Raw genomic sequence first — 20,867 nt, forward strand, 5'->3', positions numbered from 1 at the left:
CTATCCTCTACATACATACTTGTTGTGGCATGTGCATGTGTATGAGTATGTGTGCACACAAAGGAATAAACAGATGTTTACAAAAAACACCAACAACCTATGTCCATCAGTAAGAGCAAAGCTACCCTCCCGTCTATGGCCTAAAAATACTATCCAAGGTTCATGCTCCAATTGACTGCTCACCAGTCTGTGGTACTAGTGGACAGTGGTGGAGCCTTTAGGAGATGAAAGTAGCATTGGGAGGTGAGGGGAATTATGAGCTGATGGACCCTTTAGAAGGTGAGAGAATCTTTAGGGGGCAGGACCAGTGAGAAACACTACTGGGATGGGCCTGACCTGGAAAGGAACGTTGGTAATCCAGACTTTTCCCCTTTGTTTTCTTCTGCTTCCTGATCTCCATTGGGTGAGCTGATAACAGAGCTGAGTGACCATGGGCTGAAATCTCTGGAACTGTAAACCCTATAAACCTTTCCTCCTTTGAAGTTGATTCTTCAGGTATTTTGTCACAGTGACGGGAAATTGACTGCCATAGTGTGACAATATTTATATTAGATCACAGGAAGCTATATGCCTTAGGATATATAGTCATTTGTCACTTAGCCATGGGAATACATTCTGAGAAGGTATTGTTGAAGAGATTCATCTTTGTGTGAACTTCTACCTCTATGGATGATAGAGTCATCTAGGACCTCTGTGGTCCAGGCAGTCTGCCATCGACAGAAACATCATCCATTGTGTGGCTCATGACTGCATGCTTATGAGGATCAAAAGAGAATCGGCAGGGATCGCATCAAAGTCCTAGAGTTGAATTTTGTGGCAGGGATGTGGGATTCCTGGAAAGGCGAGGGACTCTTTCTTTTGTATAGTCTTGCACTGTATTGTTTGATGTCTTAGTTTTTAAAACTGATCAAAATACCGAAATAAAAATAAAGACAGACAGACAGAAAGAGAGAAAGGAAGGAAGGAAGGAAGAAAGAAAGAAAGAAAGAAAGAAAGAAAGAAAGAAAGGAAAGAAGGAAGGAACTAGGCAACTCTTTACAATAAAGATTATTTGGGGAAAGACTTCAAGGCGTTTATAAGATGTTGAAGGGTAAGTTGGCTGGATACTGACACCTCCTCGATGTGAAAGAAAACAGGACAACTAAGGGCCCAGAGGCCCCTATAGCTCAGACACAAGGCTCTTTCACAGAGCGGTTTCCAGTCTACCCACTCTCTCACTCGCTGGATTTCAATATGCTCCCCTCTTACGTTTAGTCACATAACTCACTTTTTACCCAATGCACCTAAATAAAGGGGAACGAAGCAAGCAAGCAGATTCCTTGAGCTGTGGATCTTTCCTGCCCTCCTTTATTGCTTTCATCTGTAAACCTTTTATACCTTCTTCCCATCCCTCAATCCAAATGGTCCACACTGAGTTAGGAATCTTTTCCACATTCTAGGAGCACTTTGCTCTAGTAACCAAGATAGTAATTTCATGCTTGTGCTCAGATTAGTTATTCAATTAGACATGGAAAATAATTATGTTTTTAATGTAATGTTCTTATTTCTTGTTACATAAATTCCCTTGAAACTACAAGATACAAGAAGAAAAATAACAGAAGCAAAAGGAATGGAAATACCAGTCATTGGGTACTTGTGGCCATGAAGTTAGATGCTTCCGTCTGGTGGAAAGATGACCCACTCACAAGGGTCTCATCATGTTGACACTATCAGCTGAGGGTTTTTGTGAGCATAGAGTAGACTACTCCCTCTCAGAAGCTGAACTGCCCCCCAGACATTCTTTGACTTCTTCTTTTTCTCCTGAGAAAGAACCCAGAGGTGGTGGTTGGTAGAGACATCAGCAGATAAGATATAAGTTCCTTGAAGGTGCTGGCAAATTCTTTAAGAGGAAATGCTTGCTTCATCAAAGCAATGTGACTAAATGAAGAGCGGCCAAGCAATTCAATGATAAGAGACAGACGTTAGGATTTTTTTCAGAGTCTTATTGATCCTAGGTAAGCACCCTCACATTGAGCTGTATCCACAAACTTGTTTTTTTTTTTTTTTTTAGACAAATTCTCACTGTATATCGAAGGCTGGCCTTGAACTCACTCTATATCGAAGGCTGGTATTGAAACCTGGATGCTCCTGCCATTATCCTTTATCTCCTGAGTGCTGGGATTACTGGACTATACCAGCCTAAGGCTGTGGTTTCTAATTTGTCAAGAAACAAGGTGAGGAGAAAGCCAGGGAAGAGCATGGTTAGACATATGGTAGTGCTCACACATTGGAGTGCCTATTGTAATGCAGCATTTTGTAATTAGCAAGCCACAAGGTGTCACTACTTAAAGCCCAGAGAGAAAAGGGGGGACGGAGAGGGAGAAGGAGAGAGGAAGAGTGGAAGGGTGGGGGAAAAAGAGATGGAGAGGGAGAGAAGGGGAGGGGGAGAAAGATTGAGAGAGGGAGAGATTGAGAGGTTGTACTGCACCTGTTACAAGATATAGTCTCTCATCTACACAGGCTTCAATTCCCTCATCTCAGCCTTGCAAGGAGCAGCAAAACCATTTTGAAAATGCATTCTGTTTTGGCTTGCAAAAAAAAAAATAACATGTAATCTCCAGACAAGGAGTTCAGGCAAATTACCCAAGGATATGAGGAAGAAAAAGTGGAACAGTGTTCTGGCAATGGTCCAAAGCTCCAGGGCACCTGTGATAACTCTAGCCACTCTTTGTAAACCACAGAGAGCCATTAAGACAGAAAGATGCAACGACTCTGCATCGGAGGAGGAAACACCTAGAATCAGCCCCAGTTGCGGCAGCTGGTGGGAGCACAGACAGGAGAATCCAGAGGCTTTGGCTGAGGACCATTCTCCTGCCTTCTAGACTGTAATAGACACCTTTAATCCCCCATGCTGAGATGGCAACTGGCCTGGTGCATGACTCTGGGGTCTTAAAAAGGCCCCCAAAGATATGCTCTACAAAGGACTTCTGTATATCCAGATTCCTCAAAACCATGCTGATGAATGTAAACAGATGCTCAACAGAAAGAGCCAGACATGCCCCCCATATACATTGGCTTAAGTATGAAGGGGAGAAAATATTTAGTTGTCAAGATATTCCTGGGGTTTTGCTGCTCCCAGAAATTCTGGAGTGTAGGGCGAGTGAGGCCTTTTTGCCAAACCCCAAACACTGCAGGGGTAAGCTTTTCCCTATAAGCAATTAGATAATTGCCATTTCATCCTGTGGATTTCTCAGTTGCTTCACTGCCTCCTTTTATTTTTTTAAGCAAACAAAATAATTATCTTTGTCTCAGGGTAATTTTCCTAATATTTCCACAATTAAATAATTACTTCAACCCCTGAATTAAAAGCTGCCCATCTGTCTCTGTGGACACAGTAGCCTGCCAGCTGCTTTAAATAACCCTTCAGAGCGGTTGGTCGGGTTAAGGGCTCCATTTGTGTCCTTAGAAATGAATGCAAGGGAGCCAGTTTCACAATACAGCAGACAATTCTATTTATAATGCCTAATTAACCCCCTCCCGTTAGTCAGAGTGCTTCCCACCTCACCCAAGCGCTTCCCAAGGGAAGAGTTGAAACATGAACGCTGATAGAATTGGCTGGGGTTTGGGCCAAGTATGAAAGAGCTGGGTAAATTAGCTTCTGATAGCTCCCTAATCATACCCAACAAGGACATGTCAAGTTGGGCAGCACTGGTGAAACCTTTCTTTAAAACCCTGAGCTGGAGAGAGGTAGAGATAAGAAGTGGGCATCGTCCATGTTTGACACTGTCTGCCAACCCCGGCTCTGAATGTCAGTCTGGGCAGGTGAGACAATGAAAAGGAAAGAGGGACCATTTCAAAGAATTGGCATCAAGAAGCCATTCCGAGGGGCTGTGTCCATGCACAGCTTTCGGTAGTTTAAGGTCACCTTCTCTTTGACACAGAAAATCCAGTGGTTGGCAAGTCAAATCCATTTGTAATCTCTGACCTCAGATATTGCAAACAGAGTGAACTTAGCCTGGACAGTTCCAAGCACCCAGAAAGCTGTCATGTCTACAGAGATGTACTGAATGCCCTTGAGAAGAAGAAGGGAAGACATGGACCCTTGGTGGGCAGTTTTGCAGGTAGAGGGAGTGGTAGAGACTTGAACACAGTTTCCTGTGGATCAGCACCATGGAGCAGGTGTAGAGAGCTCTATCACGGCCTCTCCACAAGCCCACGTGAATCAGAAAATCCATTGACTTCCTTCCCTTTGCCACACTCAGGAGTAGGCAGAATGCAATGACTCAGGCTCTTTTCTGAGCCCCTAAGAAAACTCGATTATCTATCATCCCTGGCGTGGGTAAAGTGGGGATAAACATGCTTCATGGCATAGCTGTGAGGACGAAGCGGTGATCCAGAGGCTCAGCAGTGCCTAGAACAACGCGGGTGCTGTGTACGGGGCTGGCTGGCTTCATTCCACCCTGCCGTGTCTACCTCGCTGGGCCTTTCCTGTCCTCCAGGGCTGCTGAGCTGCTGCAGGCTGTCACACCCTCACTGTTGAATGGTTCTCTCATTTTTTTTAATTCAAAATTCATGTCTGTCTCCCCCATACACATTATCAACACTTCAGGCATCTACTTGTGGCCTTGTCCCTTTCTTATCCAATAGCTCTCCACAGTTTATCACATGAAGTCTTAATTCCTTGGCTTCTGTGTCAATCCCTCTCCACTCTCTCCTGCTCCAGAGGAGCCAAGATATCACTCCCTACTTCCACTGTGTTTTTCCTCCTCTAATTGTTCCAGTACTCTTTTGCATTGACAGTTGTATTCATTGTTCTCTCCATGTAGAATTTACATTGCCCCCAATATCTCCCTCTAGCTCTCATCTGTCCTTCAAAGCCAGGTCTGAAGGCCATCTCCATCTTGGGGACTTTACCGACGATGCCATCATCTTCTTTTTTGGCCCCAGTGAATGTCACTGGGGACATAGAGGTCAGTGTCCATGCTTTCTGCCCCCCATTGATACCCAACATTTCAACTGTTTTGCTTCTCAGATCAGTTATTTTTCTTAAGCTAGTTATCACTGCCGTATGCTCTGTAGAACAGCTGTGCTGCAGACACACACAAGACATTCAATGAGGGAATGACCACCGGGTCCTGTTCAATATACCTGTGACTTAGTCACCTTCCTGAATCTTCACATTGATGTGCATGGCTATATTTTGACTTTAAAAGTAAAGGGGATTAAAACAACCCCACTAGCATGAAACCAAACCCACAAAGCATACAATCCATCCCCACACCCCAGATACCTTTCCAGGAAAGAGCAGGGAGGAAAGATGGGGGAGTGCAGTACCTTTGTACCTGGTCACTACAGCCGCATTGACACTGAGGGGCTCCTGGAAGCTGACAGTGAGGGATGTGCTGCTGGTTACCATGAGACAGGCACTGGCTGGCACCTCTGGGGCTCCTAGCACAGAAGGGAAATCATCAGTCTCTTAGCTTCTCAAATCCCTTTCAAAAATATTCCTGCCTCTTCATAGGACAGTGGCAGCACACACTTTGGAGACTGTGGTTTGCAGAGCCAGCTACCTATCCCTTGGGGACATTTTCCTTAAAAGGTTCAGTGTGTGTGTGTGTGTGTGTGTGTGTGTGTGTGTGTATGCGCATATGCGTACCCACGCATGCGTGTGCACATGTGTGTGCCCCAGAGGTGTGCCTGAGGGGAGCATGTAGTATGTCTTGTTCTATCACTCTCCACTTTATTCCCATGCAACAGGATCTCTCATTGAGCCAGGATCTAGGCTGGCCATCTGAAAGCCCAGCCCTCCTGCCTGCCCTCCACTCTGACACAGTGCTGGAGTTGTGGTGTGGCCATGACTGGATTTTTACATGAGTGCCAGGGATTCAAACTCCTATCCTTACACAACACATGTTCTTACCTGCAGAGACATCTCCACAGCGCCTGCATTTGGGACTTAACTCCCTCTCAGAGTCAGCTCGTGTGCTTGGACATTCTCTGAGGCAGAGAGAGGCTTTCAAAGGATGGAACTAACTTTTCTCTTCACATTTGGAACTTCAGCTCCGATTCTCTTAGTTGTTTAAATAAAATCTTTTAGAATGAGAGTCTGGTGCTTTGCAAACGTTTGAGTTGCACACTTTAGTTTTAAGGAAATTATCTAGGATAAAATAAAATCTTATAGGCTGAGAGTTTAATGTGTCACAAACATCTAAGCTGAGTCTGTGCTTACATCAGGGGTTTCACTCAGCAGCATCTGCATTGCCCGTAAGTATTAACCTGGACTGTCTTAACCAAGCCAAAACAACTGGTAGAGAGAATGGAAATGTGGACAAAAGCATAATTCATGGGCCAGTTGACTATCTTTCTCTGTTGTATTAAGTTCAGTTTATAGCTCTCTATAAAAAAATACAGTCGAGAGTAGAAAACACTTTAAACTTGAACTTGAAGCAGAAGCTGGACAAATAGGCAAATAAATATTTTTCCAGCTCCACGTCTCAAAATATAGCCACTTAGGCCATCAGACGGTCGGGCCATCAGACGTTAGGGCGTAGCCGGTGGGAAGTGCTAGATGAGTAGGGGACATGGCTGAGGGAGGCCAGAAGCACCCAGGGCTCAAGGCTGTGGCCGGAGAACCACTCGGGAGGCGGAAAATCAAGCAAGACAAAAGACCCTTTTACAGCCTCCCAGAGCTTTTGCCCCAAACAGGCTGACAACAGCCATCTACAACTGGAGAGTTGAAAAGAGAAATCAGTTAAAAACACAAAACAAACAAACAAACAAACAAAAAACCCTGGCTTGTCTCGTCACATGTCTCCACCCCCTGCACATACTCACTGGCATGCTCGAAGCCGGTTTTCATGCGTCTGTAGAGCCGGTACCTCCACGCCCACGCTTTCAGCTGCTTCTCCTTCTCGGTGTTGTCCAGAGTGAAGCCTTCGTCCTCCACCTGGGCAGACAGCTCGCTCACCCTGTCCTGGGCCTCCTGGACTAGTGTGTTGAGGTGCATGGCTCGGCTTTCCCGGCTGACAACTGGGAGGAAAGGAACACGATGAGAGCTCTCCTTAGGAAGTGTGCTGGCTTTAGGCTGCCTGTGTGTCTCCGGCTTTGAGAAACTGAGAATGTGGGGTCTGTGTTTCTTACCAACTATCTTACTATGATAAGGCCCAACACCAACATTTGCTATGTAGTGATAAATTCAACACATTAAGACATTTCCATCGCTCTTTGGCCATCTTGTCACATGCTTCCCAGGAAGTTTCTTCGGCATAGTTAGTCATGATTGTGCTGATGATGTTTGGAGGGACAAACACATGGGAACATACTTCCCAGTGTGTTCCTTTGGCATAGTGAGTAATGACTGTGTTGGTGACATTTGGAGGGACAAACACATGGGAGCATAGGCTCCATCAGGCCAAGAAAGCTGTGGAACAAATGACATTCTACCAAAGCTGATTTTTTTAAAAGATATTTTTGGTGGAATCTAGTTTAAATTTTCTGCCCTTATCATATTATTCTCAGCGTAGAGAAAACTTTGCATGTGTGCCTTAGGTTTCTATTTGTATTAACCAATTTGTGCAATGCTGATAGAGTGTCTCAAACTGGTGCCACAGTTGACCTGGTGAGTTCTGATGGCTGGACCCTACACTGATCTTTGATTGTGGCCTGGTTACAGGAATGCATCTTTTCCAGAAATATCCATGCCCCGGAGGGCAAGACTTACTAGAGGTTTGCCTTTGGATCTTACTGATGCATCCCAAGCCTCGCTAGGCTTACATCATACTGTTTACTCACTATGCCCTGTGTGGTCAGATGTATACTAGGGGTAGAAGCTGCCCGTTCTTGTGCTCGACTGTGAGGCTGCTTCCTGTGGTCTGCCTGGCGGGAGGGTCTGCTTAGGTGGTCACCTGTCACTTCTGAGGAGCCCCTCCCAACTGGTGGCAAGACAGGAGACAGCCTCATTCTGGAAAGGTGTCAGAAGACCACAGTAACAGGGGCATGAGCCAGAGGCAAGGTCTGCAGATGTGTTACTGGAATGTGTTTGACGACACTCCCTGCGAGAATGTGTTTGACACTCCCTGTGGCCAAAACAATATTTCTTTCTGATGAGTGGGAAGCAGAACCCATCCACTTCATTCTTTATAATTAATGGGAAATATGATGAAGATAACTCAAGTGAAAATGTGTTAGGCGTATTTTGAAATGGAAATTAGGTGGTTATATATTCAGATACTCTGTGTTCATAAGCGTGTCTGCGTTAATTACAGGAAATGAATACTAATTTATTATTGCCCCCGAGCACCATCAGTCTAAATTTATTTACAGATGAGGTCAACGAAAAATTAGTTGAGTCTTTTTTTTTTCTTTTTCTTTTCTTCTTTCTTCTTAGGGCTGCTGTTAAGAACACCCAGGACTGTGTTCTGCTGCAGGTTTGGCATGGTTAATGAATGTTGTCGTAGCAGTCAATCATGTACTCGAAATACTGTCACACTTCTTTTTTTAAAGCCTCAGTCATGAGCCATGACAGAAAAATAAACAAATAAATATAAGGCTAAAAAACTCTTTGACTGAGCAGCTACGCTGTGCAGAATCCCCTGGGGAGGCTAAAGGAGGCCAGAGTAAATGATAATATAAGTGCTGGGGGATGTAGTGAGGCCATGACGGTGTATGAATAGGGACGTACTGGAGGACACACACACACACACACACACACACACACACACACACACAGACGAGCACACACTCCAGTGGAAAAATTGGCAATATTAGTAGCCTCAAGGTGCAATTTCCTGGAGCAGTTAAGACTGACAAGGCAGTACTAAATGCTGTTAATTTAACTAACTTCAGATTAATGGTAGAGTCTGCTATGACTGAAGCCCTCAAACACAGTCTCATTATAGGCTTGCTGGGAAGGCCCTAAATATAGGCATTGACAGTTTAAAACAAATTCGTATACATTTGTGTATTTTTAGACATAGCTTAGGCGTCAGAGTTTGTGTCACAGTTTTCAGGTTGATTAATTGACCCAGTAACTGCACCCTCTCCCCACTGCCCCCTCCTTCTTCCACTCTAAATTATAGAGAAAATGGAGGAATTGTCCTCGTTACGTTATTCAGTGGGCCTTTTATTGTAAGCCTGGTGTTTGAATTGCATGCATGCGTCAACACTTGGGTGATAGACACATGGTTTATAAAAATAAATTTTTCTAATACTATGAAATCCCCCTATTAATTTTTATATCCACAACCGTTATTATGGGTGGGAATTCCAGGTGGCATTTCAGATGGACAGCTTCTCTTAAGGTCTGTGAGTGGCTCCCCTTTCCCCGCTGGCATTTTCCGTGCTTTCCCTGGCAGAAGACATTTTACCTCTGTACCCTCTACTCCTCCTAGGCTTCAGTCTTCTTTCTCACCACAGAGCAGGCTTGCCCTCTCGGGAGGCTACCAGGAGCACACCTTCAGCTTTCCCAGCCAGGTGCATGCCCCAGAGGGGCTACAGCCCAGTGCTCCGCTGCCGCAGGGCGTAGTGGTGACAGTGGTTAGGGCAGGGATTGGAGGGCGTCCCGTCCCTCGAGCCACAACACTCCAGTGTAGGTGTTTTTCTAGAACCCTGGACTCTACGCGCAGAACTGAATGAGAACATACTGTTTAGAAGCTAGAGATGTGTTTCTTAAGGAGGGGGATGGGGGCGGGAATCCCAAAACTGAAGATTTGTGTTTTTGAAAAAGAAAAAGTATTTTGAAATCTCCTCCCCCCCACCCAGATTCAGCCCCAGGTGTCCGTCCCTAAGACTGCTCACTGGCCTCTGTTGTCACAGGTAATCGCATGGACAAGTCTCAAAGGCAGCTCAGCCTGTGTTCTCCCGCCCTCTCACCAGGCAAATCTTTATATTTTTTTCCTATGGATTTTTTTAATAGCTTAGTAAAACACTCCTTTGAAAGATTTTTTTCGTGCTACCAAACCAGCTGACTTATAAAACAGTCGTGTTTCTGCCTATTATTAATGACCCATTTAACTGCCAATAGCAGCGCCTGTTCAGATGAGATAATCGACCTAACTGGGTTAATTTACTGTAGGCAAAAGCAAGTGAATATGATAATTATATTGGGTTGGGTAATTTGATCATGAGCGGAAGTGTGATAGGGTAGGTTTTGACACCTTGGAAATAGCTCTGGGGACTGTTTTGTTTGTTTGTTTGTTCGACTTGAGAATGGGAACCTTATTTTAAAGACGAAGAAGCTGAAAACCAGGGAAGCAGGATGGCTTAGTCGCGGTCTTCTTAAATACCTCCTAGAACTCAGAGCAATCTTCTCTAAACCAAATGGAATATGAATCAACTTATTATTTATACATTGCTGTTTATATTCAGCTTGTAATTGGCACAGTCGTTTTGGCTGGTTGGTTGGAGATGGGGAGGAGGCGGGTTGTGCCTGTTTTCTGACTGATTTTCTCTGCCCATCCTGGGTCTCCCTGTTCTGCTTTCACTTCTAATCACCGGCTCTTTTCTTCCTGAGTTCGGCACTGCTGACCTCTGCAAGCATTAGCTTTTTCTTTCTCCTAGCAGCCGGTTCCTTCTGCAGCCCAGCGACTGTCCCTGGGAGCAGCCATAGCCAGCACAATAGAGGGTCTGTGGGTGTGTGGCAAGCCGTCCGGCTGGGGCAAGACCACTTCACGGCCCTGAAACAGGCTCCCTGCTATTGTGGTGTTTAATTATCAACAGTATTTCTACCACCCAGTGCTTCAGAGTGGGAATTTGTTATAAGACCTGCCCAGCTAATTAACTATGGGATGGGGGTGGGAGGTGGGGCAGGAACTTTGTGTCCCAAGAATACAATTAGGGTTACTGTTTAAATCCTGAGATAAATAGTGATGGGACTGAATGGACTTTGTCTAGTGCTGGAATCTAGCTTAGAGACTGCAGATCTTTAACTATTTCATCATTTTGCTCCCACCCCCCCCCCAACAGCTGTTGAACAGGGCCTGGCTGGCAGTTACATAAAGTTTGAAAATATGAATGAGGGCGATGTGCAGGTTAATTTGAACATTTTAAAGTCTTGTTTTTAATTATGTTGTCTCTGTGTCAGTATGTAGCTGTAGGCACAGGATGCCTCGGGACTGGAGATAAAGGCAGTTGTGAGCCACCCCGATGTTGGCACTGGCAACTCGACTCCTGTCCTCTGCAGGACCAGCAATCACTCTTAACCACTGAACCGTCTCTCCAGCTCCTAATTTTAATTTTAATTAAGGTTTTGATCTTCTTGTAAAATTGAGTACATTTCCTTTAAATGGTGACTGACCCTTTTGCAATTTAACAACATCTTTTTTATTGTTGTCATTTTCCTCTTCCTTATTGATGAGATAAACAATTATCTAAGGCAATCGCTTCATCTCAGTGATAGAAGGATCTTTATCCCAGGTTGGAAGCATCCCCAGCCTTGTGCCATCTTTGCTACACAAGGTCACTGCTTGCAAAGGCAGCTTCATTCATCCCAAGCATCTCTGAATCTGAAGGAGTGTCCTTGTCCTCAGCAGAAACATACTTTATAAATGGTTGTTTGCAAGAATGGAGCTAATGCCCGAAGGTAACTTGGGATCCTAGAGATCATGTGGCATCCTTAAAAGATGTGTGGTCCTAGAGAAATCCATGTGTCCTCCTTGATGCTTAGCCTTTGTGGGTCTGTGGGTTATAGCATGATTATCTTTGACTTTACAGCAAATATCCACTTATAAGTGAATACATACCATGTCTGTCTTTCTGGGTCTGGGTTACCTCACTCAGGATGAATATTTTTTCTAGTTTTATGCATTTTCCTGCAAATATCATGATGTCATTCTTTTTGTAACAGCTGAGTAATACTCCATTCTTTAAATGTACATTTTCTTTATCCAGTCTTAGGTTTAGGGACATTTAGACAGGCTGCACATTTTAAAATAAAACACATGAACACTGGTCCTAGCATCACTATTGCTCCTCGTTCTACATTAAACTGCCATTTTTGTTTTTTTGTTTTGTTTTGTTTTTTTCAGCTGACATGGTCCTACATCTTCTAATTGCATTCCCAGATCTCAGTCACCACAAATATCCACAGGCCACCTCCTTTGCCTACATGATGGCCTTAGTGTGAGTAAGTTTGGTCCCTCTTGCCTTAGCTCTGGCTGTTTGCTTACTGCTGTGGGTGATGATCAGTGACTAGATGTTGGGCAGCCGCACTGTCAGTTGAAGAAAAGGTTAACACAGGTCTTGGCTTCTGAATTCTTTGATTTGTTTGTTAATGTACTGGATGCAAGCACATAAAACAAATTGCCTTTCTGAAATAGTTTTGTATTTTTTGAACTGTATATGTGCCTGGAACTGTTTATCAAGTCAAACTTGCTTTTAGCCTAAACAAACAAACAAAGTCCAACAGTGTATGGTCTTAGCCAGTCACTCTGCCATGTTGAGCCCAAGGCTCTTACCTGAAAACTGGCGTAACAATGGTGTCCACCTCACAAACCATGCTGAATCAATGATAATCTCTACACAGGTTTTTATTAATATTACTCCTATTGATTTTTAGAGGCACACAAAAATAAGCTCAAATTTGTTCTTATGAAATCACTTGGTATTTTCCACCAAAAAATAATCTCTTGTTCCAGATATTTTTTTAAAAAGGCTGTTCCAGCCACTTTTTAGAAACATAGCACACTCATAAATGATGTCAAAGTAAATGCTATCTGTTATTTCAAAGGAGAAACGAGGTCACTTTAGTATAAACCTTGCACTGAGAGCCAATATCCTTTGGGCAACCAAGAAGGGCAGTTCAAAAGATCATAAAATCTTTGCTGATCATAAGCCCACAACCTTCTAATAATTCTGCAGCTAACTTGTCTAAGGTAGTAATGCCAAGAGAAGTAAGGTACTGGCGTTTTAGTGATTCAATGTATGAAATTAAAGAAACCCTTACAACAGAGAGATTTCAGTATTCGGGTCCAGTCTGCTTGTATTGTTGAGAGCCAGGACTCAAAGTCCGTTTTGACTTCTCTTGGGTTTCCAGCTGTGAAGTCTATAAGAGTCCAGTTGCAAAGATTGCAGAGACCTAGAAACTGTTTCGTATTAACTGCTACTGGACTTTCTTAGAACCTGTTACACCTGGGCAAGGGCTTGGGAGTGTCCCTTTCTGTTGCTTCCTAGTATGTGGTTCTGCAGAACCTCCAAGTAGCTAGTGAAGCCTTAAGGGGGCAGTTTTAATGAGGCAGAGGGCACCCTCACACCCAGGAATAGCTCAGTTCAAGGGGAAGAAGCAAACACTCCACATTTTTGCCAGGTTACTTAGGGAGTCCAGATGAGGTTTGAGTACGATGACCATGTCTTCTGAGGATGCTCTTCACGCTTGCCACAACCATAGAGTCTAAGCTGCGAAGGAAAATTTTCTCTCATTGACATTAAAAATAGGGATATTAATTTAAAAAATGTATGTAGCTAACTCAACATGTCCGACATGTTATCATTTCCACATGTAACCAGTGCAACACTAGGCATTTTATAGCCCTTTGTTTTTGTACTAAGCCTCTGAAAGCCAGTATGAACTTCACATTTCTAATGCTTTTTGATTTGGGCTATATACGTTTTTAAAAATAAAGCTTGTTTTATTGAGAATTGGCAATTTACAAGTGTACACATTAATAGGGAATGAGGTGATTCTGTGATTTATTAGTACAATGTGAAAATAATCTAATTAAAGCATATTCATCACTTGAGAGCTTTACTTTTGGTGATGATGATGTCTAAAATGTATCGTCTTAGAAAAATGTAAGTGTACAATGTAATTAAGTATACAATGGGAGACAGGTTGAAAACACTGTCCTCTGTTAAACTGAGATTTTCTGTTGTTTGGCTATTACCTCTCCATCCCCCTCCCTCCAGCCTCTGTAACTCCCACTTTCTTCTCTGTTGCTGTGAGTCTGGTTGCTTCAGGTCCTCTGAGCAAGTCAGATCATATGGTATTTGTGTTTCCGTGCCTGACTACTTCACTCCGTCTAAGGCTCTCCAATTGCATCCATGTGGTCACAAATGGCAGAATTTCCTTTCTCATCAAGGCAAAATGGTATTTCACTGTGTGTCCATACCACATTTCCCTCACCAGCTGCTGATGGACAGCCAGGTTCCTTCCATAGCTTGGCTTCTGTGGACAGCGTGGCAGTGGATCTGGGAGTGTGGATGTCTGTTTGACAATCATTCCAAATCTTTGGAGTAAATACCCAGAAGTGGGATTGTTGGATCATGTGATAATACTATTTTTAGTGCTTTTTTAAAAAAAAAAACAAAAGCCAAATAACAAACCCAGGCCATCACATATGCTAAGCATGTGCTCTGCCAGTGGGCCACATCCTTAGAGCTATTTTTAGTTGTTAGAGGAAATGCCATATAGTTTCCAAATTGTTTATACCAACTTCCATCCCCACCAAACAGCATAAAAGGTTCCCTTCCCACATCTTCACCAGCACTTACTCTTTTGTCTTTTTAGAAAAGTCAATGTGACAAGTGTAAAATTATATCTTGCTGTGGGCTTTTACTCACATTCTCTAAGGTTAACGTTGAGTACTTCTCCACATTGCTGCTGGTTGTTGTACCTCTTCTTTTGAGTCTGTTTGCTCAGGAGTCTTGCCCAGTTCTTAACTGAGTTTTTTATTTGAATTCCTTCCATATTTTGGGTATTGACCCCCCCCCATTACATGTCTGCTTGTTGATATCTCCTATCCCTGCTTGTTTCTTCTCCAAGATGTTGTTATTATCTAATGGGTTTTAGTTTGATGTTGTCCCCTTAACTATTTTTGTTATTTGTTACTTGTACTTTTGGAGCCAAATCAAATAAGTCATTGTCAAGTCATTGTCCGGACCAACATTGTGGAGTTTTCTCCCTTTGCCGTTATTTTTAAGTTCATATAGTCTCATATTTAGGACTTTAATACATTTTGTGCTGATCTGTATATGGTGTGGGGTAGGGGTCTGATTTCATTTTAGTGCTTGGGTGTATCCAACAGCACCAGCTAGAGAGGTCATTCTTTCCTCCTTATTGATATATCCTTGGCAACCTTGTTAACAATATGTGGGCTATAGAGTGTGGGCTCATCCTGGAGCTCTCCATTCTGTTCCATAGTTTAAGAGATTGTGAGTTACACATGGCTAATGATTTCTATGTTGCACAGTGTTCTACAAACTCTGTAAAGTATAGTATTGGGGGTATCAGTACATGCAATCCATGTGCTGGTACTGTTTATTTTGCTGCAGAAACTGTGTATCAGATGGTAAATTCTGGTTTTTTGTTTTACCTGAGAATTATATTGAGTGACAGCTGGGGGGCGGGGATCGAGGGATCGACGATGTAGCAACCAGCCTTCCAGTAACATGCATTTACCTCTGCCTTCTCTAGGCATTCTTACACACACACACTGTGCCGAATTGGTCACAATAGCATGTCACATCTGAGATTAGGTGGCAAAGGCCACTTCTTGCTGCCTTGATTGATCTTTCTCACCTTCTCAGAACCTTATCATGTAGGAAAGCCAATTGCCATGATATCAATATGCCACACAGAGAGGCCCATGTAGCCAGGGATGCAGAGCTCTTGCCAGCTACGGCTCTGGGTGAGCAATGGAGCAGATCCTATAACTCAATGCAACTGCAAGGTGATAGTCATTGTGTGGATGCCCTCAACATCCATTTAGCTAAACCAGTTTCACATGTCTAATTCATAGAAACTGAGATAAATGTCATCATTTGCAACAAAGTTTGGGGGTGATTTAATACTTAGTGATATAGATAATAACTAACATAAGATTACATCCATGCCTACAGAGGCATGAAGAGGCTAAAGATTTTTTCTTACTAAATGTCAGATGTGGAATTTGAAACCAGAACTCCTTCAGTCCAGATATTTGATTTTTGGCTTGTGCTAAGTATTTGGTTTAAATGTGCCATCTCTGTAGCTATCTTTCATTGGGTGATGGTGAATGTGTTTTGAATGGGGAGAAGTATGGATAATTTTTGAATTGATAGCAATGGGAATGTTGGGAATTTGGGATAGGAACCTATGCACACACAGGCATTGTTAAAGGCAGTCATAGGCATTGTTAAACAATATCTGTAATGTTTTAGGTTTTGACAAAGAACCTACATGGGGTATACTTAAAAATTTAAAGCAAAAGGTGACTCTCAAGGGAAGGAAATCCTGCTATTTGCAAGAATATGGATGAGCCCAGAGAAGCCAGAACACAAAAAGACGAACCTGATGATTATGTATGTATATGAGTCTTAAAATGTTCAGTTCACAGACTTAGAGAGCAGAAGGTGGGTTGCCAGGCACTGGAGGCTGGGAGAGGTATATTAGATGGTATAAACTTCCAGTTAGAAGCTTAACACAGTCTGGGGGTCTCATGTACAACATGAATGATGTTGAGTGCACTAATTAATTTGATTATAGTAATTACTTTGCAGTGTATACAAATATCAAATTCTTATGCTTTGATGATAAGCACATTATAGCTGTCAATCAAATATTTTGAAATTAAGAGAAAGTGGCTATCACTGTTAAAGAATGAACGGGTGGTTGGAACTGAGACCAAAGCCACCTGTTTAGAAACATAAAATAGGGTCAAGGCACTCCATATTTGGCAAAGTCCTTGCCTTCGTATGGAAATATGGATAATAAGATGTTGAACAAGTGATTGAGATTCAAAGCCTTCAAGCTTCTCGAGTGGAATGGACATTTGGCACAAAGTCCCTGTGGCAAGGCAGTGTTGCGTGCACAAGGGACAGAAGTGACACACTGTGGGAGACAAGCTTTGAGGAACGTCATTGTAAGTCAGGGTGAGGATTTACACCCCTTTTAATGAGGCAGATAAAAATATGTGTCTCACTCAAGAGAGATCCACTTCTGGCTCAGTTTCCCGTATTCTTAATGGCAGCGAGTCTGTGCCCTTTGAGAATTGCCCAGTCCGTGGAACATGGAAAGCGATGACGCTGGGCAATGCTGTTTTGGAACAAAAATCAGGTGTGACTAATCAACAAGTCTGGTTTTCTCATGCCCAAACTCTGAGGACAATCCCAAAAGTGTTTTGAGCAGTGGCAGTGCTGTTGGAGTGAGCGTGGGGCCTCCCAGGGGGGCCCGGGAAAGACTAACATTGGCTTGGGTTGCAGACTTTCTGCTGCGGCTGTTTACACAAAGCCAACCTCATTAGTTTATAGTCACACCTCTCAGACACAGCCTGCACCATTCTCAGCAGAAGCACAGACTCCTGACTACAGCAGCGGAGACGAGAGGTACATCCTGTGTGCTGGGATTACAGCACAGGGGTCTGTACTGTCTGCAGGTGACTGTAGCTCTGTGATGCTGGGATTGCACAAAGTCTCCAAATAGAAAGATCCTGGCTGGCACGAGCAGTTTCTGAGAGGAGGTGTGGGAGGGGTTCACTGTGCAGTAACCTGGAGGGTTCTGGAAAGACCAGAAGATGCAAGTCAAGGGAAGGGGAAGAAAAATTCACTGTGAGGAGCATCTCCCAATTTTGCTGGTCCACATCTTTAGGCAGTAAACAATGGATGCTAGCCAGGCACACTGAAGATCAAACTGTAACTGTGCCTAGAAAATCACAGGAGAAAAAGCAACCCAAAGTATAGGTTCCTGAGAAATTTCCATCCTTTCCTCCTATAGATGGAGGTGTCAGAAAATTAAAGTTTCTATCAAAGTTTTCTTTTATGTCTGTGGTGCTGGGACTAAAGGATGAGGCAAATATTCATGAGTGTGACCAGATCTGCACATAGCAGGAATCCAAAGGAGCTGGTGTTTTTAGGACTGGTGTTGGCCGGCTTTCCCGGTACCACCTTAATGGCAGCCTCGGATTGGGAAGCCTGTCACTGATGACTCAGTAACCCTGCCTCCGTGACTGCTGGGCTGTGATTAGTGGGTGGAGCAGGGTATGGTAAGGGTAGGTAGAGAAAGGAGCTTGGTTGGGGCTTTTATATACAAGGATAGCAAGGCTTTCTCTGATAACAGCCGCTCCATGGAGTGTGAGTCTTAGCTACTGGAAAGCTATTGATGCCCAGAGTAAAAGTTCTGTGGTTCCTGTGCTTAGGGTGGTCCCCAGCAGCAGTTCTTCCAGGTTCTGGCCTGTATCCTAGGCTCTTCCAAGCTGCAGGGGAACATGTGGGATGCCCTTTTAGTAACAGCCAATGTTTTCCTCAACAGGAGTGAGTGTTACAGTAGCTCCCCTGAGAATAACTGAGTTTCACTTTCCACAGTTTCAATTACTCACAGCCAACTGTGGGCCAAACATATTCAATGAAAATTCCCCCAAATAAACAATTCATAAGGCTTTAATTGCACTCGGTTCTGGGTAGCATGATCCAGTCTAGTGCTGTCCTCCTTCATACCACCTGGGGTGTGAATCACCTCTTTGTCCATGATATACATACTGTGTCCACACTGTATATGTTATCCACCCGTTAGTCATTAAAGTAGCCATCGCCAAGAATCAGGTTGACCTCTGAGACATTGCAGTCCTTGGGTTCAAAAATAGTATTTATTTTACTTAATAGTGTTCCCAAAGTGAGAGAGTAGTAATATTAAATTGTTATATTTTATTACTAGTGATGAGTAACCTCTTACCATGTGTGTATAGGGGAAATATTATGTGTAGTTATGTATAGAGCTAAATATAATGATGGACACACATACATATGTGATGCTATCCCTAGTTTTAAGTATGCACTAGGGTCTTAATTATATGATATATGATATATGAACTACCCTATTTTGTGCCACTGCTTAAAGGTGGGAGGAACAGGAACAGAGAATAATTGCTGAATAGATAGATTCATTTCCTGATTAGGCTAGTGAATGCAGTTTTGACTGACAGCCTCTGGAACTTGCCCTATTCATGGGGAGAAGTATATGGTTGCCTGTCAATCCATGCTTTGTAATTCAGGGTCCATGACTTTAGAAATAAATACTGAATGCAACCATGTTGTGATTCATGTTAACAAATGGGGCAAATCATACAAGGCTTTCTTCTGAATCATGTTAGGCTTCCTGGTTGACAAAGCTAAAAGAGTATAGGGCTAGTTTTGAGAAGAAAGCTACTCAGAGGAACAGTAGGAAGGAAATGAATTCTATTGGGTACCTCACACTCTGCTGTGAAATAGTGGGGAGTCACTAGAAATGCCGATTGAGAGCAAGTGGGGGAAAGAGTTGAGCATCTACTGTGTAGCAGTGAGAAATTGTGAAAGTTAGGTCTGGGTTCAGATTCTGGCTCTACCACATTAGCTTGGTAATGCTAGGTGAATGGTTTGGCTTTTCTTCTTCCTAGTTTCTTCATAGATAATGAGAAAACTACCTCCTACCTTATAAGTCAGTTGTGAGAGTCAAGTGAGGTGATGTCAAGAAAAGCATTATTTTAGTATATGTGAGTGCATGAGTATGAATAAGGTGCCTGTTTGTGTATGTGAATGTGTATGGTATGTGGAAGTGTGTTGTTGTGTGCATGTCTGGGGGGGGCACAGAGGTCAACTTTGGGCTTCATTCTTTGGGGGATTTCCAACTTTTTTTTTTTGAGAAACTGTGTCTCATTGGCCTGGAGCTCATCAAATAGTCTAGGCTGGTTTCCAGACTATGCCTTTCCTTGTGCTGAGGCTACAAGGTAACAGTATTGTTCCTGGTCTCATTTTAGGGGTTCTTGGAATCAAATTTAGGTCTCCATACATTTTACTGAATGAGCCATCTCTTCAGCAAGCAATAGCATTTTTGTATATGCAGAACATTCTAAGAATTTAAGACTTTGTTGTGATTTTTTTCTTCTCTTTGCAGCTTGGGAGTAGTTTGTAGCAGGTGTTTACCTCTGGTTATAGACAGCAGGCTGCAGGTTTTCTCCCAGGAAACCTCACACTCCTGGACAGAAACAATCCTATTTTTTTTTGTACTTCATCTAGAAAGTGAATTTAAAATTCCTGCAAACATCGTGTTCTTCTATCCTGCCTGTATCCAACACAAATGGCTCCCTAGTGCTCCAAAGAGAACAAATAAATGCACCGCAGGATTTCATCAAATAGCTCGAAAGGAAAGATACAAGAGCCCACGGGCCGCCACCCTCCATGGTGGTTATTCAGAAAGACAATACGTATGTGTAGAAGGATCCCAGGACTAGCAGCATCCAATAGACTTGGGCTTGTGTCGCTGACATCTGTTTGCTTACTGCGTAACCTTAGACCACTAGTGAGTTATTTGGGAAGAGAGAGCCTCAACTGAGAAATGCTCCCATCAGATTGACCCATGGGTAAGCCTGTGAAGCATTTTCTTGATTGATGATTGGTTTAGGAGGACCCAGCTCACTGTGGGTGGTGTCATGTCTGGGCTGGTGGTCCTGGCTGCCATAAGAAAGCAGGCTGAGTAAACCACAAGGAGCAAGCCAATAAGAGGCACTCCTGCATGACTTCTGCGTCAGTTCCTGTCTCCAGGTCCCTGCCTTGAGTTTCTGCCCCAATAACAGACTATGAAGTGGAACTGCAAATTAAAATAAGCTTTCTTCCTCAAGTTGCTTTTGGTCATGGATTATTATCACAGCAGTAGAAAATCTAAATAACACAATCACTTACCTTTTCATAATCACAAGTAAGTCATCTTGAAAACTCATTTAACAATATGCAGAAATACTAGTGTTAAAACTCAGAAGTAATGTGTGCAGGGACATCAAGGACACCCAGTCAATATTTCTTTGTCATTTTGCATATGTTTGAGTCTGTAGATATCATTTTGATTTTTTGGGTGGCCAAGCTAACTTAGGTGTCCGTATTCCCATAGCCTAACCATTTTAACTTACTGTTCCTCTTTTTGCAACTTTGTGATAACAATATGGTCATCATCC

General features: G+C 43.2%; 1 protein-coding gene across 1 annotated transcript in view; it reads right to left on the reverse strand.

Annotated features, from left to right (window-relative positions):
• Positions 1 to 20,867, reverse strand: part of Ankfn1 (ankyrin repeat and fibronectin type III domain containing 1) — a 163,038-nt gene that overhangs the window by 118,430 nt on the left and 23,741 nt on the right. The window contains exons 4-5 of the mRNA XM_013117616.3: positions 6,814 to 7,008; positions 5,314 to 5,427 (exon numbers count right to left, since the gene is read on the reverse strand). Of these exons, the coding sequence (XP_012973070.3) occupies positions 5,314 to 5,427; positions 6,814 to 7,008 (309 nt within the window). The remainder of the gene's footprint in view (positions 1 to 5,313; positions 5,428 to 6,813; positions 7,009 to 20,867) is intronic.

This window comes from Mesocricetus auratus, unplaced genomic scaffold, assembly GCF_017639785.1.
Source record: "Mesocricetus auratus isolate SY011 unplaced genomic scaffold, BCM_Maur_2.0 Super-Scaffold_100007, whole genome shotgun sequence".
NCBI classification, from domain to species: Eukaryota; Metazoa; Chordata; class Mammalia; order Rodentia; family Cricetidae; genus Mesocricetus; species Mesocricetus auratus.